The sequence below is a fragment of the Phaethon aethereus genome, assembly GCF_964289735.1.
Source record: "Phaethon aethereus genome assembly, chromosome: 18".
Taxonomy (NCBI): Eukaryota; Metazoa; Chordata; class Aves; order Phaethontiformes; family Phaethontidae; genus Phaethon; species Phaethon aethereus.
Genome location: NC_138594.1, coordinates 4,428,557 through 4,454,780, shown reverse-complemented (window position 1 = coordinate 4,454,780; position 26,224 = coordinate 4,428,557). Strand labels below are relative to the sequence as shown.

At 37.2% G+C, this 26,224-nt stretch overlaps 1 protein-coding gene across 1 annotated transcript in view; it reads right to left on the bottom strand.

Annotated features, from left to right (window-relative positions):
- B3GNTL1 (UDP-GlcNAc:betaGal beta-1,3-N-acetylglucosaminyltransferase like 1) overlaps positions 1–26,224 on the bottom strand; it is a gene marked incomplete at both ends in the record, with an annotated part of 126,353 nt that overhangs the window by 15,296 nt on the left and 84,833 nt on the right. The window contains 3 exons of the mRNA XM_082008265.1: positions 2,390–2,525; positions 10,553–10,677; positions 20,086–20,181. Of these exons, the coding sequence (XP_081864391.1) occupies positions 2,390–2,525; positions 10,553–10,677; positions 20,086–20,181 (357 nt within the window). The remainder of the gene's footprint in view (positions 1–2,389; positions 2,526–10,552; positions 10,678–20,085; positions 20,182–26,224) is intronic.

Genomic DNA, 26,224 nt, shown 5'->3' with positions numbered 1-26,224 from the left:
GCGAGATATTTTAAATACTCCAACAGCCTTTTGCCAATGACTTACTATGGAATATTAGGATATCATTTAAGCTTCAGTTCTGACTGAAATGGATAGACTTGGGACCTCACTTTTGGAAAAGCTAGGAAGCTACAATGGCAATCAATGAGCCTGAAAAACTACATAAAACTAGTGCTTTAATCACTCCAGATAACACTAATTTCATCAGAAATTAGCTATCTAAAAACTAGGCCTCTACTCGCACTTAGGATGGTACAAGTCACTTTCTGAACTTATTTATACTTATTACACTTCGTCGGTATACTAGAATACTTCAGATAACGTCAGACTTAGTGGATAAAGTTTGACTACTCTGTATAAAGTATTAAGGATCAGACTGTGACTGCATTTTAGCAGTAGTTGTCTGCAGTACACGTGCAAAATGAGTCATACTTGGCATGTGCAATCGCGTCTGGCATGTAAACTTGCTAAATGTGTCTGGTATACTACCCAGTAATAAATGGGTTAATGCTCAATGCAATTTTTCAGTATCAAACTAAGGCATACTGGAATATGTGCAAATGTAACCTTGACAGAAGCAAAATAGTATCATGGCCTGCAACACTGCCAAAGCAAACGTTATGTAAAGGTCAGCTGGAAAGAACGGCAAGATCCAGTTAATTAGAACCACACTGTCAGTGCTAGCATACTGGGGAATGATGGTTGTTCCTTACTGAGGGAGAGGTAAGCTTTGGTTCTTTGGCAGAAAAATGGCAAAACCCCACCAATATTATTTTTCTCTTGCCCTTTTCATCACTTCTGCTGTGACGTCTTCATACTACCACTGTGCTTGCTGAACAGGATGTGAAGTCCTGAATGAGTCACCTACAGGAGTCGGTGGCAAATGTAACCCAAAGCTAGACAGGTGTTCTATCTTAATCTCAATCTCCATTTTGGCTTGGCACAAAAGCAGCTAAAAACCAAAAACAACAGCAACCAAAAAAATACACCACCTAAGATGGTGAGACACTGCTACAAAACCAACATACTCTATTTTTTATGTAACCTCTCAAAAATTCCTGCTTGCATAGTACTACCAGACAAGCTGCCATCTCTTCCATTGGAACTTATTTTCTAATTCTCATAATTTTGTAAACAGAAAAGTGCAATGGTTGCTAGTAAGTTAGTGGAATTCACAAAGTGCTCTGCAAAATACTAACGAAAGAACATTTTCATAAACCCCCCAAAGTCACGTGCACAACACACTGCATGACCAAGGTAGCGCAATACATTTAACAGATGGCTCTGTTCTCTTTGAATGAAGTAACAGATTGGAGACACATAACATTTAATTTTAATCCACTTCCACATGATGGCAAGGCAAGAGGGATGGCATTGGAGTATCAAATTCAGGTTCAATTGTTGTGTTGAATATTCACTATGTAAGTATCTCCCATGTCTATTCAGTAATTTCAACTATGGGTATACAAATTTCTTCTATTTTCTTTTTATATGTGTGTGGTCTGAGGGCCACTACATTAATCAGGTTTATATATATTTGTCATTTTGTCTTCCCATCCACATTTTTAAGAAAAGAAAACACATTTGGTAATAAAATGAATGTTCTGTTGCTCTTTATAAGAAACAGCCATTTGACATTAGCCCTTCAGCCTTTATCTAACAAAAAGTTATTACACAAAAGAAAATGCTACAGAAGGTATTTAAACTCTCAGGCAAATCTCTCCTGAGACATATCTGCCATTGCCAAACATAAGTAACCTCCACATTTCCACTGATTGGAAACTGAATTAGACAGTCACATATAATAGTGGCTACTCAGCTGCTCACCCCAGTCCCCACCACTATTTTTAAACAATAAAGCTTTTCAAAAGGGAGTTACAGTCCAACCACTCCTCATAATACAAAGCAGGCTGATCAGCATCTGACAGGGACCTGTCCAGTATCCACTTCGGAACTGGGCAAATATTATATATGTATGAATAACCCTGGACAAGGTAGGTTAGTATTATAGCATCTCAATAAAGAGTCATTCTACTCACCTTGGGTCCCTGGCTACTACGTGGTTAGTTACACAGTAGTGGGCCATAAGCAGTTATGTAGTGTGTCTGACCTATCACTATGCCTAGTCATCAGCAAGCAGGAACACGAGTGCGTACGTTGCCCTACATACACACTGTATGCTCCAGACAAGGTAATACAGCATTTTAAAAGATGAAATACATCATGCAGAATATTGAGAATTTCCCCAATTTCTATTAATCAACAACTAGTAGTTTGGACACACAACGTCCTATGAGAATTTTGCTGCATTATGTTACAAGCAGCAAGGTGGCATATGAAAGAGAAGGAAGTGTTTTCAGGCAGATGTTACCCACTCTTACCAGCTCACCTTTTTCCGATTAGCTGGTGACAAGCTCCTGTAGAGTTTCTTGCCTTGCTTGCCAGCATTCCAAATGGTGAATGATGTCCAGGAGCTCAGGACCCTGTCTTCAAGAAACCTGACTCGGTGATTCCAGATGGTTCCCCTGGAGAGTTAGAAAAAGGATGGAGTTTGACTCCTAAAACATTTAACATTATTATATACCGATATGCATATGTGTATATATATATACTCACATACACATAAACCTGACCAAACTGATTCACACAACACAAAAAATGACACCAAAACATTATACTAGAAATTTCCAAGGGAAATGTAAACTGTTGCCAGAAAAAAATAGATTACGTGGAAGTTCTCAGACAAAGATCATTAGGATAGATTTGAAGCTGTAGCTAAATCACTAGTATTTTCCAGAATGCCAACAGAAGATCACAATGAGGTGAAAAATTGTGGCGATGGTAACTGAATTCAATACCAACAGTTCCAGCTGCCCACCAATACACTGTCCATTCACCATATGAACTGCTCTACAGCCCTGCAGTGCATACAGGCAAATTATCTCCTAAATTCGAGATGTTCCAAATGTTCACGTTCCATCTGTCCATGCATTCCTTCTCCTTTGTCAATGCAAAGTTGAAATCTCACAAATTCGGTACTCCAATCGACCCAAATTATAGAGCCCAATGCTACAATGAAAGTCCATTCACATTGTGGTATTCGGCTCGAGTCTCCAAGACGACCATTTTCAAAGTTCTGAATAGGTGGGCACCCATACAGCAACAATCACTGAACTGCAACACAGTAATATACACGCAAATGTACAAATAATACATACAGAAATAATCACAGGCAACACAAACTACCGGCTGTTACACACGATTCGCACTTGTGAATGTGCACACACGTACTTTAGACCAAATAAGAGTGATTTAATTTTAAAGGTTCCAAAGTATTATTCAGCAGAATGTGACTGTGCCTTTATTTGAAGATGACTTTCATAAGAAATAGCATTCCAAGAAACAAAGAGCAGTGGACATCTCTCTAGAGATGTCTGATGGTCTGGCATTACAGTAACATCTGACTTCAATGAAACGTCTTCAAATTTTTCCTTTTTGTAATGGATTATCAAAGGTCACAACCCCAAATTTGCTGTTGCAAATTACTCTTATGAAGTATACCTCTGAAGTGCAAGTATAACGTTTGAGTTTATTGAGGCTAATAGGTAACCTAATTTGTTCCCAAAAGTTTGTTAGCAAATTTTTCTTGAAACCCTCATAGCACTGTGACATATGGATTCTTGCGGGGATTACTGGTTAGCTCCAGTGAGCCCACTTCACTTCAGCATGCGATTTTTGAGCACAGCCAAATCCTGCTTAGCACTTCATCATTGATTGTGGTGTGATAACTTGGAAAGAACTTCACACACAAGTAAACGTACCCAAGAAGAACAGTTACTCCATATAAAACTTCCACACTGTTTTGAAGACTACAGCCGTGCACCAGCACTTCAACTGATGGAGGGGAAAAAAAAAAATCTTGGATTTGATTGCAAATCTCTTTTAATGCAACCACAAGCTGCATTCCGGCTGCAAAGCTTTAGCTGCTGCTGGCATCTTTTGACACTTGCCTTTTTCCATGTTCATTAGAGCATACTATATTCCCAGAAGAAAAGTTAAAGGAAAGAAATATGAAGGTCAAGTATTTTTCCAGGATCACTTTACCGGTAATTTTAGAGCTTCTGCTAGCTTCTAAAAAGGAAGATTATTGCTTTACACATAAATGGAAAGGTTTTAAAACTGATTTTACTTTGAAACGTGACTTCAGAAGGGTAACACTGTATTACATTCCAGAGGTACTTCGGAATCTGTTCTGTTGTCTTGAGTGACAAAGACAAGTTTCTTCCACTTGAGTTTGCAGTTTAGAAAGCAAAGGAAAAAAATAGGCACCCCTACAAGGTATAAGAGGAATTCTCAACTAACTTCTAGTTGCAGGGCAAAAACTCAAATCTACATCCAGGCACACAGAAAATGTTTCTATTAGAAGTGTCCCAGCACATTTAGTACTGGTTGCTTCCAGACAGTATGCATTTGCTGTCTAGGTTCTTCTACTCCACAGGGTCCCTACAGAGGTAAAATGCAAGCAGACCAAAATCTCGTTGTTGGTAATCACCCACAAAGAGTTCAGACTGAAGCAGATTTACTAACCCAGTCTTATCTATGAATGTTATATTGAGAAATGCAAGCGCGGGAAGTTTTTAAGGGAATTGCACTCAGAAATAAAAGGATATGAAACTCATTACACTCCAAACTAACTGGATCACTTCAAACAAAAGGATGTTGTCAGCCAGCTTCATTTAAACACCAGCAAATGGCTTGCTTAAATACCTATTTTGGCTTGGGAAAATGAAGCCAATAAACTCAGCACTTGTGATTTTTTGCTTGCGTCTCTATGAGGCATTCTTATGAAAATGCTCACAGAAAAGTATTTAAAAATCACATCCCCATATTGTGTGTGCCCTTTTTAATGAAACATTTAAGTTATATCGAACACTTTGCGGTCTTGAGTTAATCTTGAAAAACTTTTAACAGTGCAAACTGAGATCATCAGATAAATACAGAATTGAGGGGAGAATTTGTGACTGAGCTTTAAGAGGCTTAATCTTAGTGAAAACATGCTCTGCACGAACAATATATCTCACATGTTGAAGCAAAAGGTAGCTTGCAGAGTGTCAAAAGAGAGAGCTTCAGTTATCCCCTTCAGGTTTCCGGTTCACGTAATTTGCCACATTTTTTGATGTTTCCAGAATAGATAACCAGGATTCCTGCCTTGAGGGATCAGGGAACGCCATTTTCCCAACCTTTAAGAGCCAGTGCAGGTGCAACAGATGGGAACTGTAGCAACGTGCAAAGGATGATTAAAGAAAATGCCCGAAACGATATAGAAGTTGTACAAACCACTACTCAGAGACAATTCTCACAGCTATTTTCAGATTTTGCATTATTACATATTCATAGCCACCAGCAAAAACTAGGAAGTATTATTACTCTGCCTCATCCCAAATCAAGGCTGCTTTTCCTACCCATGCCAGAAAGGATGAAAGTAAGCCATTTCCCAGTAGCCTTTAGTTTAATTTCCTAGCCTGTATTCAGTTAACAAGATTTTCCTCATCCAGAAGGTGTGATACAAATTCTTCAGATTGTAAAGGTGGTTCCCACATCCTAAGACTCCTTGTTAACCCAAATTCTTGAAGTACATTTCTTTCATTTTCTTGTCACTTCTTTACTTTACAGGTAAAGTTTACTTTTCTACTTGGAAAATTATTCTTGAGGCTTACATAATTTTCCTAGATCTCATCAGCTATGTAGTCTGGAAGGAAGAAGAGGAGCCAAAATTCTGCAGGAGTGAAATGAGGGTATTCACGCAGCGGGTGAGAATGACTGCAAAGTGTGTTCCTCAGTCCCAAGTAGTTATTACCATACCATCCACCCAAGTAATGTAACAATGGAGCTCTGTTAAAATGTGTGGTGACCTACTGACTGAATACAGGAGTCAAGAAACATCTGCTCTACTTCTATTTTGAAATGAAAGATAGTGTGACAATAAAAGCTATATGATTTAATGTCTGAGCTCGCCATATTGTTTGACTGCTTTTCCCCTCCTTCCCCCAGCGAGGCTACGTAAGTGAATCAACAGAGCAAAGACAGATGTACAAGTACTTGAGAAATGCACAAGTATAAGCCCAATATCCTAAGCAGTACTGGAATTTTAGGCATTGATTACCATCCACAGCAATACTATAAATCTATAAATCTGACCTTTTCTATATACGTCGGTCCCGCACGATATTTGGGTAACACCAGACAGGAAGAGGAGCTATTCAAGCGAACGGCCTCTGCCAGTGGTTTTTTACTCATGGCAGGATAATAGAGTTTTATGTTATAGGTGACTCTCACCTGATAGATAATCCAGAGATGGAAGAACCGAGAAGTTTTTAATGACAGTGAGAGTTGAAAGAACACATTCTTTATAGCTAGTTTTGCAGGCAGAATTCAAGGTCCTTACAATCCACAGGAAATTCAGAAATGAATCCCATTTGAACCTTGACCATACTGATGAATAAACGGATTTTTTTTTGGTCGTTGCTGTTCTGTTGAACTTTATGTGAACTTATTAATTGCTGGACTATATCGTCCCACTGAGTTATTACATTTACACTGTTAATAGGTTCTATTAATGTCCGAGTTCATCTTCAGGTCGTGGGTCATTAACTGAGGCATGGTTTGCATTGTGGCCTATTTTTCATGAAAGGCTTATTAAGAAAGACAGAGACTATCAAAGTTAATGCCATTTACTTTTCAAGAATCTAATGAGGTCATTAGTTTCCATGTTTAATTGAAGTGCCACATGCAAGCACAGGAGATAAAAACGCAGTTGACCTCAACTTTATTTCAGCTGTACAGGAATACGTTACGCTATTTCCCTCTCCTGCCTATTTTTGGATGCGTATGTTTTTGCAGGGGATGAAGCAGGCGTTCCTGCGCTCATCGCTGGTACGAGACCCCTGCCTCAGAGTACCTCTAAAACAGCTACCTTCGTGTTCCAGACTAAGTGCCTGCTCTCCTTCGCTTAGAGGACACTGGAAGCTTCCAGTGCTTGAAACCAGATGGTTTCAATAGATTACGTAATTTTGGTTATTTCTGCAGAACGAGCTCTTACAATATTATACTCATGCTGAATACAAGGCATATGAAATTACTGTAAGCCTTGTAAGTACACTTCACATTTTCTGCATAAAAGGGAATCGCCTGAATCTCAGAGGGAAGGTGCAAACCTTATTTTCTGCATATAATACACTTCTCTCTGTAAATTGCTACAAAGATGAGCTACCTGCCCCAACTGCCTGTCTGCATGAGCAACACTACCTAAAGACAAATACAATGTTTTATTACTCTTCTTGTTCCAAGCTGACTCTTGTCTCCTAATGAGGTACATTGTTTTATATACAGTTCCTTTTTCTCCCCTATGGCAAGATAAAAATCTATGAATTTTACAATGTTTTTATTACACACCAAACTTTCTTACTACAGTACTCCTCACTATAAAGCCAGGTCTGATATCGTGTCAAATCAGTGTAACATAGCTATGTAGCACAAAGTACACACAGCCCTAGGATACAAGCTGTAATGTGAGATAAAATGATTTGGATCTAAGAGATACAATATGTGGGATTTTGTGTTGTAAATTCCTGGCTGAAGAGAAGTTTCTCAAAACTGGTATTGCTCATTCACATTGAGCAGGTATCCATCACAGACTTTAGATGAAATTACAACGAGGACGTTTATATTTCTCCGTGCACCTAATGAAATCTAAATATAGACACTGTACTTCATTCAGATTCTGTCACACACCCAAAACATTTAATAACGCAGTCTGATGCCTCCAGGGTAAGAGAGAAGGTTTTGTTTCCTGCTTCACAGATACTTTCACCTCTAGATATTCGTTCCAGAAGGATACTAATCGTAGGAAATGACCTAAAAATCATTAGTGTTTACAACTATATATACTAAATAAAGAGAACTAAATGTCGCTTGCCAAGTAGTTTTATATGTATTTTAGGAAGTCCGAAAATGCAAAATCAGGCATTTTTTCCCCTGAACGGTAATGAAAGACACTCCTATAAACTGAAATCAGCCCATAAGAAGCTACAAGTGACTGTTGCCTTTGCTGAAAAGATTGAATTATGCACCTTTGTGTAAACAAGTCCTATTAACCAGCTCCAAACTATGTTTTAAGATTTAAAGTAGGCATAAACTGTTTAAAAAAGAAAAAATCAACTTTCCTATGAACATCATTTTCATCTTAGATAAGATATTAATCCGATTGGCGAGTTACTACTTCCAAATCCAGGTCTAGGCTAACTCTGAAAATTCAAAGACGATGTAGGCCAATGGCAAAAGACAAAATGCCATAGAAAACTGCTCAAACAAAACACATCATTTAAAAAAAAAAAAAAAAAGACTTCTAGAAAAGGTAGAAGTTTTAGAAGTCTAAAGACCTCAGTCTGCAGAAACAAATGCTGGCCCACCCTTCACAACTTCGGCAACAAACAGGGGAACAAGCCAATAGGGAGAGAGATTACACAACTTCGTATTTGAAAGTTCGCACAAAACATTATTAACAGCAGGGCCAGCAAAAGCCAACAGGAAGAATGGCTAGCCTGACTTCTTAGAATGAGACAAGAAAGGCGCCAATTTGGACATGCAAACTGCACATCTGAAACAGCTTACAGTATTTCCATTCTCACAGTATGTTGTAATTCAGGGTGCTTGTGCCACACAACCTTGTAGATCTGAATAAGCAACAGCTTGCAGTAAATTCAAAACAAACTCATTTCCAAGAATAAGATGTTTTCCCACAGATACAAGCAACAGGCTTCCAAGAGTTCTCGCATCCCATGATGCGTGGACAAAAAGTATGTAACTAACTGCCAAAATGATCACACACTAAAGGAAAAAAAACCCCAAAACTTACATTTAAACACCAATAAAAAAGGAAAATAATTTACCTCGTGTTTGTTTGCAAAATCCAAAGAATGTCTTCTATTTGCTTGGATTGATTGTTTCAGAGTTAAATGATTTTATATGCATATGCATATATGTATATATGTATTTTTAAAGATCTACAGTGACATTAACCATGAGCATGATATTTATTCTAGCATACTATAGTATACAGTAATATAGCGATACACAACTAAAATGCACATAAAAATGTTCCTTTTTACTAGTCAGTTTTACAAAGCCATACAAATAGGACTGACTGAAAAGTGTATTTATATCATTAATCAGTAGGAAAACAGTTTACTTAATTACCACTGTGATTCTGGTGTGGGACTCCTAAAGGACAGTAAAACGCGCATAATTTTTCATTACTGTCAAAGCATAAGAGAAAGAAATGACTTTGGCTCAGTTTGCAGGACTCCTGATCAGGAAAAGCACCTTTGATGGGTTAGATGAGCATGTAGAGGAATCAGCAATCAACAATTTAACATTTTCTTTAAGGGTAGAGACCAGCACTGTAAAAGCAGTAGGCAACAGCTTACAAGAATGCACCTAATTACTCCTAAACACCCTCGGGTATTTTTCAAACCTCAATATCTGATTTAGATGGTTTAGACCTTTTAAAATAGGGAAATCATATATGCATGTGTAGCATATTATCAGATGAAAGGTTTCGGTTTTATTATTTTTTTTCAAAAGGAAGGTTTTTGTTGCTATTACAAGTTTCTGTTCACTTTTTTAAAATTGAGACAGTTCATTTTGAAATGAGGCTTTAAAATTATAAAAATATTTTTTACATTACGGCTCACATGCCAAAAAATATAAAAGAATCAAAACCTTACATATTAAAAATCCTAATTAAAACCCTAACAAAATTTCACCACTAGGGTATATTTCAAACACGTTCTTGCAATTGTATTCAAAGTATTGAAGTTACTGCTTCACTGCTTGCTTTTGCCACATTCAGAGATGAGATACAGAATTATACAAAGCATTCTTGATCTGCTTTGAGGGTAAGAAACTCAGCCAGAGAGGTTATTCAGGCAGATTACAAGATCTCACGTGACCAGTTACAGAATCTCAGCTGAAGGGATGGCAACTGGAAGCTGAGGAAACAGTACTGCTGTAATGCAGTCCCCAAAATGCTTCATTGCTCTTACAATACCTATTATGAAATTATTTCAACAACAGCTGCAAACATGAAACAATTTCTTAGAATATTTGTCACGTGTTAAAATGCCCCACCCCATCCCTGCCTCACTAAATCATTAACACGGGTACACTGACAGCATACAGGCAACGGTATCTCAAGCAAAGATTTCAATTCATCATTTCAATTCCAGCATTACAGTATGTTACTCAAAAGGAAATTATAGCAAGAACTAACAGAAAACTAACCTTCCATCATCAAAAGAGGATGTTATGCCTGTTTTTTAGCCCTTTTAAAAAGAAAACCAAAACAACCAAAACCAAAAAACCAGAACTCAAACAATTAAACACAACTGGGTAATTATTCTGCTGTGTGATGTCTTGAAGAGCTTAAGCATCTTTGCTCCCAATCATCCCAGATAAAGTTACTTTTTAAGTTCTACCAAAAAATGCAGCTTACTCCAGGACAGAATGAGTTGCAGCCTGTGGATGGTAGCGATACAGCAGGAGGCAATGGTTTACTCGGAAGACTTCACCGCCCTTTTGGATATGTTTGTAAAAAAACAACAAATCTTCTGGAACACCCTGGAAGAGAAGTAGTTATTTCAAACCAGGAAGTGACCAGCGTTCATAGTTACATCTGAAGACATATTTTATTTTTCTGCCAAATGAATAATGTTTAACATCATTTTGTTCATATTCTTTCTGTATGTCTCCATGAAGTTATCTAAGTGGTCATTAAATAAACATATCTGTAGAAAAGATAAAGCTGTTAAAAAAGCAAACAGTGCTATTAAAAAAAATGAAGTAGAGTTGACCACAAGGACAGAGGTGGAAAAATAAACATAATCTCATTTTGACAGGGATATAAAGCTTGGTGCAGGTTAGTCCCAAAAGGGAGAAACCCAGCTGTTGAACATTTCGTAAAACCTAAAGTGTCAAGTAACCAAATAGTTTATTGAAAGGGATCAGTGGCTTCAGAAGAGTGTTTTTTTGTTTTACTAGAATTTCTTTCTTCCATTGCCATACAAATATGTATACTGGTCTCTATTTAGGAAAGGTGAATCAGGCCCCATAATAAGAGACCTTAATAAAAACCTTAATAAAAGCAACCAAACATAAATCCAACATCTGAAAACAAAACTTTTTTTTTTTCTTGCAACTTATTTCCACGGTACATTCTTCCTAATGGGATTGCAAGCAATACTGCTGAAACACTGCAAGAAAAAAAATCTCCTAGAACTGTGGATCTATCAGACTCTAGGAAATATTAGAGATTTCACAACCATATGCAACATTTCCCACCTAAAAATCAGAAAATCATCACACCAGAGATACAGTGTCAGAAGGGCAATCTTATGGCACGTAGTGTTCAATTATATGTCATAGCATATGAAAACATAAACCCACCTTTAAAGACGCAGCCCTATACTGAAGCTAAAAAAGTAGCACCTATTTACACTTTGCAATGGTGCAATTTCTTGAAATATGGCTGGAACATTTAATTTTTCTATGTTTAAATACAGATCTTTCTTTCTTCCAACATAGTGTTTAAAAGATCACATGATTTTATCAGGCTAAAAATCTCTGATATATAAAACCAGCGGGCCAAATAAAATATCTAAGTGTAGCATCAATAAAAAGCTGAAAGATAACATGACAAAGTTGTGAAGGAAAAGTAAAAGAAGGGAAAGATTGAAATACATTTATTTCTGTAGGCAATATCACATACATGAATAACAGGGGCAACTTTAGGTATTCTATTTCAACACAGAAAAATAGTAAGAGTACAAGTTAAAAAAAAATTGCCTTTTTTCCCCATTACCACAGTTTCTGAGTTTCTTTCATAATTAAGAAAAGGAGATTCTCTAATTAAAGTGCTGGACACGAAATCCCTCTGTGGTTTCTTCTGGCCTTCTAGTTGCAAAAGCAATAGGGTTCAGTGACTGTTTCTCATACCTATCAGACTGAGCAGCCAAGGAGTTGTGGGGAGGGAAAGAAAAATGAGACAAAAAAGCTTTGAACCCTGGAAAACAAATCCAAAGCACTCAACTGAACGTATGTATCTTGGGAGAAATCAGAACCAAATAAAGCTCTGTACTTTGCAGCTCCAGACTTCACTATATGATAGATTGATTTAAGACACTGAATTGGGCCACACTCCCAGATTCTGAAGAAAATGGATTCTGATCTGACTGCTTGCTAAGGGCAGCTCATCTGTAGCTATTGTTTGTCTTCGTAGATATTTGCCTGACTTCTTAAGAGCTGCAATGCAGAAGAAAACTTAAAGCGAAGCTCATACAATTTATGCTTTATATGAACCTGCTTTGAAAGCCACAAAAGAAATCTCGGGGAAGCTGGAGTAGCAGACAGCAACCACAGTCATCAAGAATATAAGAAAAACACAAGCTCAAATTCTTTTCCATTTATCTTGTAGTCCTTTATCTTTTTCTTATTCTGAACTTTAATGGAAATACTGAGAGTCAGCAGCAAAGTTTAAACCTTTTTCTCTTATGCAGTCACAAACTAGACTGTGTCAGGCAGGGCATAAACTTTGTAGCACACATCAGCTTACTGCAGTAGTCGTATTTTGATTCAGTTATATGATTACATCACATACATATCTGCAATTCATTTTCTTTTGGATAAGCATTTACATTATTAAACTTCTTTTACATTTACATTATTAAAAGATAAACTGTTAAAATGTATATTAAAAAAGAGTTACTGAAGAAGTAAAAGGATCTTTCAAAATGCTGTTTGGTTCTGGAGTGCTCTTTAACTGGCAGAAACACTTTGAAATTAAGTACACTCACCCCTAGGAATGAGCAGGTGCCTTGTATTGCTCAGCAGCGGCCTCTCACATTACAAAGGAACAGCACTGCCATGCATTTTTCAGGGGAGGAAAGATGTTGACTGTGTTATAGATCCTGCGGGGATGGGACTTCCTATGGCTCTTGAGCGTGTAAGTTTGTTGCAATACAAGTTTCTTCCCAATTGAGACATATTATCGGATCCAGATGGCATTTTAAACACCAGGAATCTTTGTCAAACAGCACAACTTTCAAAGAAAAAGCTGTTTAACCACTAAGGGGATATTTTAATGTATTTTTTGAAAACTAATATCCATAGCTAAAAAGTATCAATCAACAATCCAGCATTCCAGCAATAGGCTATCACATAAATAGTTTTCATCATCAATAAATACAATTAAATTGCACAGTTACATGTTACTGGACTATTTACAGAATTTTCCACAGTACAGGCAAAACTCCACCCTCTATGCTCTGCTGCACAAAAGGATAAGCTCATGGGCCTGCCTCAATCAAGGTTGTGCTCATCAGCTGGTGATTACCACTCCTAGTGAAAAACATAGCCTGTGCCTGCTCTGTTCTAACCAGCATGCACCAGCTGTATACAAAATCATCCTTCACTTTACAAATTACTACTAAACAGGTGAAGGATTTGTGTTTACTCAGTATTTTGGGCAGGTATCACTTGCTGTGCACTGGCTGGCTGTACAGATGAGGGCACTGATTTTGTATAAGCAATAGGTGTCAAGCAGAACCTAACCTGAACTAAAGCAATTCCTTGTTCAGGAACCAAAATAAATATTCCATTATTCTTCTCTTGTCACCTTCTCATTGCTCGCTCTTTCTCACTCCTAGCAGATCATTCAGTGCATGAAACAGTACTCCAACTACAGTGTCCTCAACAGATGTATTTGGCAAGGAGATGCAAGCCACCTATCACTACAACAAACAATTCTGGCTACAATTTTTGCAGCTCCACCATCAGTAATGGTGAGGAGCATCAGCAGGGATGAAGATACCAATCAGCAAGTTTTGGAGGACTTGGACTTTTTGGAGGACTTTTAATGAAAGAGTGGCCCTCTGTGCAATGCTGTAAGTAGTAATACCTGGGGAGAGATCATGTTGTAGCCCTGGGATGACCAACTACTGCAGAATTTCAGGATGAGAGAAGTCTTTCTTTTGGTCACGTGGACAGAACTTATCATGAGGTTGCACAGGCATAAACAGAATGTAAGAGCTGCCTCTTAATACAGGGGATTGATTCTGTGGCTGAATCAATCTGTCCCAACTTCCTCATCCATCTCCTTTCCATTCAGCCTTCTCTCAATCTTTGACATGTGCTCTCCCCCTCTATCCTCTTCCACCTGACAGGCAGTCTAGTAGAGGTGGCAGATCCTTGTGAGCAAAACCAGTGGAGATTTAGCCTATGCAGAGTGGTCTAACTATTGAAAATGGGAAATCTAACACTGAATGTTTTATATTTCAAGAATACATGCATTTATAACAAAAAGTGATAAAAAACAAGACAAGGGAAATAAATCTATTCACACATAAAAAAATCCTTGAGGTTTGGGAAAACTTAACCTGTCCTCTTGATCAGAGGCATCAAGGAAAACTGAGCTATAACTTGGTACGCTTTTTGCAAACCAGACGGCAACATGAGGGTAATTGTTGGACAGAATAAGCCCAATTGCTTTCATTCCTCAGAGGAGCCTAAAACTGGTGAAAGGAAAGAATGAATCAAAAAGGAAGTAACTTTTGATTCCATATTAACCGGTTTCTTACAGGACTTTGGAAGGAGTTTGTTTCATTGGTATTTTTTAAACTAACTGATTTCATACTGCCATTTTAGAACATTCATTAAAAAAGACAAACATTTCTGTATTAATATTATGCTAGAGTTGCATAAAAAGCAGATAAAATGGTGTATATTACAACACCTAAGATTAAACAGGAAAAAAAATTCTAAACTCAGAGTCATTTAGCAACAAATCAGAGATGTTGAGTAAAAAATCAAAGTACTTGTCTTGTTTTTTTTAATACGTATGCCAACAGCTGCCCAACAGCATTTCCTCAAAGTCTTGAACTACATCTTGGACCTAGAGAAATAACACATACAGAGGGGTTGGTTGCATGGAAGCGAAGACAAAAAGACCCTCTTTTAAAGGAAGTACTCCTGCCTCAAACAAATGCTGTTCTGCCAGGCATTAACCTCTCTTACTCACCAACAAATGCTGTTCAAAGTGTACTGCTAATGCAGAACAGCTACTAAGCTGCAGGAAGCTAAAACTAAGTAAGAAATTGCAGCTCTTCTCCAGCTGAAATGTAAAGGTGAAAAAAAATAGGAACTAAATTAATTCATCAAGAATTATCCACCCTTCAGTCTTTCTCTAAAGACAATTTTTGTATTAAATGTCAATTGTATTTTTCTTTTGTAATTAACAAATTTTCATTGAAATTACATATTTCAAGGAGAAATTATCATTAATTGAAAACACTCCTTATTTTAACTTCCTTTAGGATAGTCACCAGAGGTATGCAAGCAGACTAACCACAAGATAACTCTGTATTAAATAGCTATTAATAATAGCTTCTCTTCAGGATTATCCAAGATATTCTTAAGTCTCTCTTTCTGCAGATCTGTCACTTAATTTTTTGGCTCCCATCCAAATCATGTCTTTATATCATTTTGCCTTGAGCAGAAGACCTGAAGACTGTAACATTTACTTCATTGTTTGAGAAATAACATATTAGAGGAAACTCCAAAAGATTGCTTCATCCAAATGTACTGGCACAGAGAAATTCAGTTAAACAAAGATGATAGGGAAGGGAGGTGGTAAATTCTAAATAATATTTAATAACAGACTAGCAAAAAATATCATTAGATGTGGGGTATGGAGTGAATTTTCAAATAGCTTATAAAGTGTAATTAACCCTTGGCTCCAACACTTTTTCTTTCTGTTCTAGCTCAAATACTGATCTCTGTTCAACCTTTACTATACCAAGCCAAAAACATTAGTGCCTGTGTTTTATCCAGATTTTTCCCCACAGCATCCTGATAGGTTATTTGACGGACTGGCCATATTTTAATACATGTTCCAAAAAAACAAACTCCTACTTAGCCTTTTACCTTTCAGGCGTTATTGTAACTGCTTGCCTTTCTGGGGGAATGACATTTGTGTGTTCTGGCAGAGAAAAATGGAAAAATGCATTAGTTAGTGCCTAATAGCTTACAAAGTTATCTTAGAGCTCCGCAACATGGGCTCCTGTGCACCGAAGGATATTTTGACACCTCCTCAATTCATGTTTTTTGTGACCTTTTATCACAAAAATAGATCAAAACTGAGCTCCAGACACTTTGTTCGGAGCCACAGTTTGTATTCAGAAAGGCCAGTGGCTTATAATATGCTATTCCATCTGGGGCTCATTAAGAATAATTTCCCCCTGTTTACTCTTTGAGATTAGTTTTGAACTTTAAGGCTGTCATTCCATTTTTAGTTTTCATACACTTGTAAAGCAAGGTTAAATACAGAGGTGACAGGAAATTTGGGACCAAGATGTGGTAAAGCTCTAGAAAAAGAAACAAGTGTGGCATACTGCAGTTGTGATGCCAAGAATACTACTGCTTGGATAAAGCCAAGACTATACAAAATTTGCCACATTTGCATGGGGTAGAGCCTGCAGGTTAGCAATGCTCATTTATACGGTTTCTAATGTACACAAGTTTTCTTAGAGCCTTCATGTAAAACAATAAGCTAGTTGTTCTAGCTTAGTGCCATTACACACAAGCGGCCAGAACAAAAGGAGACCAGGCCAAAAGAGACAAATAATGTGCCTTCCCAGTGATCTCCATTTGGATGCTAATAGCAAACAAAATCTGTTGTGCACCTGAAGAATACATTCCAAAATAGAAGCACACAAGGCCAGCTGGCTACAATTGCAAAATGTTGGATTTGTATGCAAATTGAAGTGCACTGTCAAGCATATGAAGTAATAACTTCGCTTAAGCATGACTAAGTTCCCTACTTCAACATGATACAGCTTCGAAATCTGCTTTTCGTATTATGTAAGACATGTACATTTTTTCCTCAGCATAACTTTCTGTGATGCTTTTGGACCCAATTATGACTTTTAAACAATGATCCTAGAAGACACTCCTATAGGAGCAAAACCAATCATGCAGATAACATCACACACTAAATTTAAAGTGTGACCTCTGAAGGCTTTAGTAAAGTCCTGCTACTTCTTTCAATAAGGAAGTAGTGCACTCTTTAGCCAAATCAGTTGGAGAACCGGAAGATTGTTTCCCTTTCGTTTCCTAAAAAATTAAGTCAGAAATATGGTTCATGTGACTCTCCTCCTAGCAGTAGATACTATTTAAAATGTTGCTCTATAGGCTTGTGACCATTTCTGTTGTATTATCTTAGTCTCAGCACACCATCAGAGCCTGCTAAAATCAACTACTTTTAAGTACTTATGCTTTAATTATCATATATCAGGCGTTGCATAAATAACACCTCTACCATTTTAATTCATTATTCCATAAAGCAAACCTGTCAGGTTCTTAGCCACCATTTATGAAGACACTATTTAGGATTTTGCTTGGACATTGCCACAGTGATTACATAAAAGGAATACATTTCCAGTAACTGCAGATCTTGAATAATTGCAGATCTTGACCAGAAAGAAATATTTATTTCTAAAAACATTTTGTAAATATTTTTTAAGAATCTGTTTCACATAAAGCCTGGATGGACAGAGGAATACATGCTTTCATGCATACTTACCTGTAGTTAAAAAAAAGATTACATCATAACTTATATATTCATATTCTATCAGTCCACCCATACTATTAACATAAACATCAAATCGCAATTTCTTCCATGGAAGAATTATCTTCCATTTGTTCTAAGCACTGAAATATGAAGAACAGGTGTTTGGATTTAACTCCAAATGAGAAATGCAGCTTTTTGGCACGGAAACAGTTTAGCAAATGGAGAAGGCTAAAACATGGAGATTTGTTGGCATGTTTCTGTGTTTACTTGCAGCAATATGACACTTACAGGTCACGCTGTTACATACTAACCCAAAAATGGAGATGGAAGTGATCAAATGAACATAGTCAGATCATGGGTCAGGTCAGAACATAAACACACATGGATAAGATCCTTCAGAGTACTCGGTACTAGTTTATCACAGCTCTATTGATACACAGAAAAAAAAAAAAAAAATCTTTCTTTGCCTCAAAGCAATTCTTTTCAAATGAAAATTAATGAGTCAGATCAATGCTAAATACTTTACAGTGCTAAATGCTAAAAGATTTAGGACTTAATTTTGTGTCCTCTAAACCCACACAAGCAATGAAGTCAAACCTTTGTCCTACGTTCATGGCTTTGTTCAGATCTGTTGGTCACCCTTGTTTGTAGGGTATTTTTTGGAAGGTCCTCTGTATCAGCCAGGGTTTGAGTTTTGACATGTTGGACACTTCACAATAGGGACAAACATTGATAATTTTTAAAACTAGAAGGACATATCAGGCATTGTGGGTGAAAAAGCATTAGGATTGTCAGTGTATTACATCTGAATAACCAGCGTCATAGTCCCTACACAATTATATATAGAAAGAAAAAAAACCCCACACCTAAAAAACAGAACAAAGAGGGAAAAAACCTGAACCAAAACTAAAAGCAAAACATACAAAACAATAGTCCGTTTACCTTAATCTCTTGTACTTCAACATTAGGCTTGCTGTTCTATTGTTGTTTTGTTTTAGCTTGCTTGCTTTCTTTTTTGAGTTTACTAACAATGCTCAAGAAGTTAAGTCAAACATTCTTCAGAGAATGAAAATACAACGATAAGGAATAATAATAAAAAAGAAATAAAAAGCATGGGCCAGTGAATGTAGATTGCTTTGGGAGCCAGGCACCATTCCCAGCTCTTGCACTCACCCACCATGTAATTAAGGGCAAATTTTTTCACAGCTCTAAACAATTCTGCTCTCTGTCTGCTGTCTCCTTAAGTTACAATTCTGTTGGCAGCCCAAAGAATAATATTTGTATATCCTCATACATACATACTGGTGTGAGTCTGTCTGTATGTATATATACACACTGCATGGCACAGGAGGGCTCCATTTAGAGGCTATAAAAAGAATAATAATCATCATATGTTGTAGTTTAAATAATAAAATAGGAAATAGCCTTAGCAGGTTTTTTTTTAGAGTACTATTAAATGAAGGCTTTCCAAAAAAAATTCAGAACCACCCATTCTAGCCCTAAAATCTAACCAAAACCACTGGAAGCAAAACCCCTCTGTCCAAAACACACAGAATGGATCCAAATGCGTCTGAATTAGATCTGTTTGCCAACGTATTTCTACTTCTACCAGAATAAATACCACCAATAGACATCCTTGGATTTTATACTATACACATGCTGATGAGCCTAAAGTAACCAAATTGAGCTCATTCAGGAAATCTATTAAGAAAAAGAACACCTAACTGTCAGTGGAGGAACACTTCTCCAGGTAACAGTCGTTCAATTTGTAACCTCTCAGTCCTGATCCTTGAGAAAAACTACTTAACATCTTCCAAGGACAAGCCTGAGAACTGAGACTGACAAGTGGATAAATGAGATTTAATGATAGTAGTTTTATAGCACGTTGTGACCTGCCCATCTCCTTTCTTCTTCTTAGGGATATAAATTTTTACCCTGGGGAAAATGTATTATCTCTTTGCCACCCTGCACCTTTCTTCCTTCCAATCTCTTCCACCAAATCTACCTTATCTTTCAGAGGTGGTTCATGAAGAAACTAAGAGCTGAGTTTTGTTCAGCTTTCAGATCTGCTGCATCTATTTCAGGGACTGAAGGGGAGCTTGAATATCTGAACTCTTCTTTAATTTTTCCAGGTATGCTGACACATCTAACAAATATGGTAGATTTATCTACTCGCTCCATCTCAGTTATGTCCTTCCATCACCAGTTACCCCAAAACAACCGTGCTTGGTTAATGACTTTTTTTACAAAAACAAACAGGTATATGGTATGGTCCAGATTTTTTTAGACCTCAGTTGTTATTTATACCCTTTTGCCTAGTGTTTCTTAATAACATGTGTAGGGCTTTCAGAGACTGTTAAGACATAGAGAGGGTTCCTAGACTACATATCATCCGTAGCACTTACCTTTCCTCCCTCGTCAAATTTTCCCACATGAAAAAACCATTCTCGAGAACAGAACCAGGTTGGCATGATCACAGTAGGTCCATGGGAGGTAAACACCTAGGAAAAAGGTGAAAAAACCTAGTCTTAATTAACAGAATGTCAAAACCAGCATCTGTTGGGGAACAAAGTAGACCTTATCCATGCACCTGAAACTCTGCAAATACTTATGCTTGAAATTTAGCATGTGCTTAGTGTTTAAACTGTGGTGTATACCAGCACCTTTGAGGTGTCACAGCCCAACAGATGAATCTACTTCCTGCTTCATATTCCATAACCTTCTCTTCTATCATAAGTTGCAACACATTCAGAGTACTTCAAACTTTATTTCAAATTGAGAGATATATACTGGAAATGACACTTCTATGACTAATGGCGATGTTGATATTGAAGGGAATCAACTGAGAATAATCTTTAAAAAGTTAAAGTTCTTAAACTTAACCCTACAGTTGCCGTGCATTGATTTTCCATTTTATATTCCTTATACATATATTAAGTAGGAACTTTCATTGGTCTTTTATTTCTATCAAAAAAACTTAAATCTTATTCAAGCTTGGAGAAGTAAGATGCAATTTATTTTAAACATTACCAGAGCACTATGGATTTGCTACCCAGTGGTACCTACCTTAAAAGGTTGTTGGAAAGAAAATGCTTTAGGGACTGAAAAAGGAGTGGCTATTAATTTCATCCTCTTAACTAGTGACAGCCAAGAACTATACACATCGGTCTTTGCAGCTTTAAACAAACGTGTTGTAAACACAACTATGAAATAAAGCAGAATCTGGATTACGGAAGGTAAACTGGTTCTTTCTTTCATTGCAAGATGAAGTAGCTAGCCAAACAAGAGACTGAACTTGTCAAACACAATGTGCAAAGTTAAGACAGGAGACTGTGCTGGCTTCCAAGAACTACACAGGAAATAAAGAGCACAGCCTGGTTTACAAAGGCAGAAGAAAGAAACCTCACAATTACTGCCAGTCTTCACACACTAATGAAAATGCTGATCTTATGAGCACATTATTTCATAGCATGCTACAGTGGTAATATTAATATTCCTGTATAATGGAAATTCTTAAACAACAGTACATGAATGTAAATTTTGTTCTGCGCATCCAAGCATTTACATTTTAAAGGTGTTTCTCTCGATTTCAACCTGGGATGGAGCTCAAACTCTTGTTATGTCTGGCAACTTCAATTTCCACATATAAACACAGATTTAAAACCCAAATTGTACACACTCAGTTCTATATGGATGCTTAGACCAACTCTCCGAACAAATTAGATTAGAAATCTAATCAAAATTCAATATGTGATCTACTCCCACTTTTCTTATGGCATGAACCATCTGACCAAACATAGGCATCCACTTTAGGGTGAAACACACTGCTAACTCCAGGAACATAATGATGGAACTTCAATGTCCCTAAAGGGATTCAAGAGCGACTCATCTTGATATAGACTCTTAGTTCGAATAATCCTATCACTTAATGGCTATGACAACATATTAGAAGCTTGTTCATAACTGGAATATGCTGGCTTCAGAAGTGCTAAATGTCAAAAATTCCCCCAAAAAGCCAGTGGGAGCTGAAAGAGTAAAAATAATCCCAGAAAATCAGAGCAGACATCATTAGTCAGTACATGGTTATTAGCTCCACACTAATTACAAGGGCAATTGAGTATGGCCTGAACTGAACAATGAGCAAACAGTAATCCCAAAAGAAAACATCAGTAGGAAGAAAAGCCAGGGTAGAATGCATTGCATTGAAATCTCATTTCTGAATGAAAGAAAATCTTCAAAAGGAACTCTTGAGCCAACTGGAATACGTGAAAGGCGTTTTGGAGAGGCTAGAATGCCATTGCCTCAGTGCAGCCAGGTTCATCAAAGAACATAAATGCACTTAATCTTAAAGATGTAGCTCAATGTAATTAATCATGCTCACATGCAAAGAGCATACATCCCAAATATCTTAGATAATCTGTGTTTCATTGATGTATATACTTAAGTGAAACCAAATAGAACAAAGAAGCAGCACTGAGAAAGAAAAAACACCAAAATATCTCTTATGTTAACATAGATAATGATAGGAGGATGATTATATAGTAGACCATCACACACTGCATACACTGATACCTCTCCTAAATCAAACAGTGCTCTATGGCTCACTGTCCATCTCAAAGAAGATACTAGAGGGGAATCACACAGACAAAACTGAGACTGATGATGAGGTGGCTGACTTGCCACATATGATTTCAGTGTCTTATCCTTCAAGGAAGTCTTTGAACCTGGAACAGTACACCAGCTAAGAGTCAGTGCATTGGTAATAAGCTTTTTCTATGTGAATATTTATAATGTGATGTCAAAATAAACTTCAGGAAATTTAAATTTGCGCTGCTGCCACAATGGACAAATTCATGCTACCTTGTCTCTTGCTATGCTAACAGTAATATTTGTGAAGCTGGAACTCTTCTCTTTGTTAGCTTAGTTTTCAGCTGGATCTGCTCCCTGATCCAACTAACCACAAAAACACTAGTGTTACCACAGAGGAGGATGTAGGAAATCAGGGCACCAAACACAAAGGGCAGCAAGACCATTCTTTTCAGCAGCATAGATAATCCATAAATAATCTTCAACCTGATGGGGGGAACTGTACCCTCAAAGTCTAGATTTACAGTACAGCTATATTCATTTAAGAGCTCTCCCACTTGTCCTGCCTCTGGCTACGCATCCCAGTCACTTAGAACAGCATCAGCACTCACCTGACCCCATGGCCAGCTAGATCAGAGCACTACCTCAGTAAGAAAGCTTTTTTTTTTTTCCTCTTAGTGTTAGTTTTCTATAGCCTTAGTTCTCTGAATCGGTTCATTGGGGGGTCAGACTAGCAATACTGCTGACATACTGGAGGGGGAAGGAACAAGCTTTGGAGAAGGAAACAAGACCTCCCTTTTTGGTTGCTGCCCACAGTCAATCAGTCCAGCTGTAAAACAAAACTGCACCCTCTGTCTGAAAACTTACAGCGATAGGAGGAGACCTGGCTTAGGAAAAACACTGAACTCCTAATAACTATATTGAAACACTGCGGCATCTGCCAAACTTTTGACAGCTACCTTCAAGAGCTTTTGAAATCTCATCTTCAAAAGGAAGAAAAAACAAACAACTCTCCACTTTCTGCAGTTTGGATATCCAGATTTCAGCCTGGTGTACTCAGATGGGAAAGCCTCCTCTAGATTTCTCTTCCGCCTACTCTGTCATACACACTTGCCAAGGTGTCAAAAGTGGTCGAATTGGCTAACTCTGTGATAAAAACCGCAACTTCTCACTTTGTGAGACTGCCACTCAGATTTTATCCATAAATCTTTTAGATTGTGTGGACTGGAACAAGAGAAAGAAAGAGGACATGCTAGCCTTAATCTGAAAATCAATCAAAAGCAGAACTTGAATTATGACGCAGCTCTGTAAGTGCTATGTTTAGTTTTCTTGGAAATGTTCTCCAGCTCTGCCCAACAAATGTCAAGTATCACCTTGGAACCCCAGTGGGTTTTCAGTCCGCCTCGAGGAGTTAATTCAGTATATTGGAAAGCAGTTTGGACCTGTGAACCTTTCACACACAGCTGTATTTGAAGATTTCTGCTTAATAATAGTTGTCATCATTTACAATACACTGTATGCTGTAAAGATTATCCAAATGTAATCTAGCTGAATGAAACCAACTTGTTAAAAACTAACTACAGAGCTTGTAGACGAACATATAAATCTGTTCAGATTTAGAATTCTTGAAGGACACAGTTGTCATAACCAAATTGGAATCCCTTTTCATCAGTTTCCAGGTGATGGAGACAGGCTGCTATTTCAGCACCATATTTGTTAAATTATTTGGAATTTTTATTGTCATCTGGTTTTATTCCAAGGATCAAGTAGCAAGTAATTGAAACTGATTTACTCTGGTTTGTTCTTGCTAACTGTTTGGCTATCAGATTACATTCAACTTTTACAGAGATTCTCTGAAAATAAATCTAAAGAATATAAAGAGTCGATAAAGTGACATTCATTTGTTGTGTTTCAAAGCTGTCAACAGCACATGTAATTCTGGTCCCCACTGATGCTCACTTCGGATCATGTCAGCATTCAATACAAAATTTAAGTTCCACTACTAAGAAAGGCATTCATGTGTTTAGAGTATCTCTTCAAGGAAAGTTCTATTTCCTGAACCAGTAAATCAGACTCCAACAGCAAAGTGCCAAAAGAATACATGCAGATGGTGAAACAACCTTATCACATTCTGTCATGCAGAATAAAGAGAGGAAACCAGGCACTTCACAAGAGCAACACATTTAATTAAGGGCCCAGACTGCTTTCCAGTGTAACAAGCCAATTCCCCAAAATACATTACACATCTAATTTTACTTATGCATTTATGAAAACTATATCCACACAGATCAAGGATTGCAAACAATCTCCTCCTATGTTACGATAAATAAAGCTTTCCAATACCCAGGGTCAGACATTAACATGTTAGAAGGTGAAAAAGAAAACAAACCAGAAAACATCACATGGTGGAGGGCCACAATGATTTTGTGAGCTGTAGGCAGACCGTACGCTAAAGGACATCACTCCTGACTTAGAAAAAAAAATCATGTGTTAAGATACCAGTGCATTAATTCAGCAGTGAATGTACCAGGACCTCATTACTAATGATTACCAGGTTTACATCCAGAATCAAGTGCATGTATTAGTGTGACAGAAGATGTACGGCAGGTAGGGAAGAAGACTCCTTAACCTACTTCAAAAAAGTATTAGGCAAATAAGATTTTGCACAAAAAAGAATTACAACAAACTTTATCGAGCTTTAAGGAACCTAAACACTCAATCTGGTATGGATTACATTCAGTTACTTTATATGGAACTGAACTGTTTTACCCTTTCCTGTGCCTATATAAATAACTGCCTCTATCACCTAATCATTGCATGCTTCGACATTAGCTGAAAATCCCTGCTCTAAAGAAGCCAGGATTTGGCACAGCATAAAGTACATTTCAGAAATAGAACATGCCATGACTCTCCATCAAAGGTTGATATATACATAGTAATTCTGGTACAGGCTTGACCAAAAATCAGCATTACTTAACTTTCACAATCCCAAACCCTACTTAGCAACAAAGCTACTCAAAAAGAATTCAAGAGTCCTGAGAATTGCTAATGCCAGTGGAAGCAGAGAGCACTCAGCACCTCCAAGAAGGTATTACAGTCCTGCTCCTGGAAAAATTATGACCTCCCGCTCCCTGTGATTTCCTCAGGATTTGAAGCCTTAGTGAAGGCTGAAGTGTTTCACAGTTTGCAGGAAACACTGACTCCTTGCAAGAATGGAACCAATGAGAGCAGTTGTAGAATGATGCTTTCAGTTGCTCTATCTGGTTTTCTATCTAGCGTTTCCTACCACTGTTTGAAGTGACCTGTGTTGTTTATTTTCTGTAACAATTACCTAGATTATACAGCTAGTTGCCTTTTCAGTATATAGCTGCAGAGTACGTCCATCGCTGCAGAGATGTTCTCTTACACCTCTGAGTATAATCCCTCCAACATTTCAAAACTTAATTGAGGTTCAAATTAAGATACTATTAAAAAACCTTATATATCAAGTTGTTATATATATTAAAAAAACTATAAAAGTGAAGTCATTTGTCTCTCTGGTTAATCTTCTACAGAAATATAGCCCAATAATCAAATCTGTGTACAAGCTGTGGTAATAACAACTTATGTTTGATACTTTTACCTACACAGCACAGTATGATTGACAGTTAAGTTTTTTGAAATATATGTAAAAAGTCTTCAGCCTATTCAAAAGTGCAGCCAGTCAATAATATAATTACCTATGTAACAAAGTATTACATGATTTATGGAATGCCAGGAATATAGATAAATATTAAAAAAAAAAGGTTCTGTAAATTTATTAGAATCCTAGTTATATAGGCTAAATAACAACACTTAAAATGTTTACTTTCATACATAGGTTGTTTACCTGAAAACCTAGAAGGTTAACCAAGACATAAATGTTATTACATGAAAATCTGATGTCTGCTTTTTATCTTTTTATGCAGATTGGAAAGA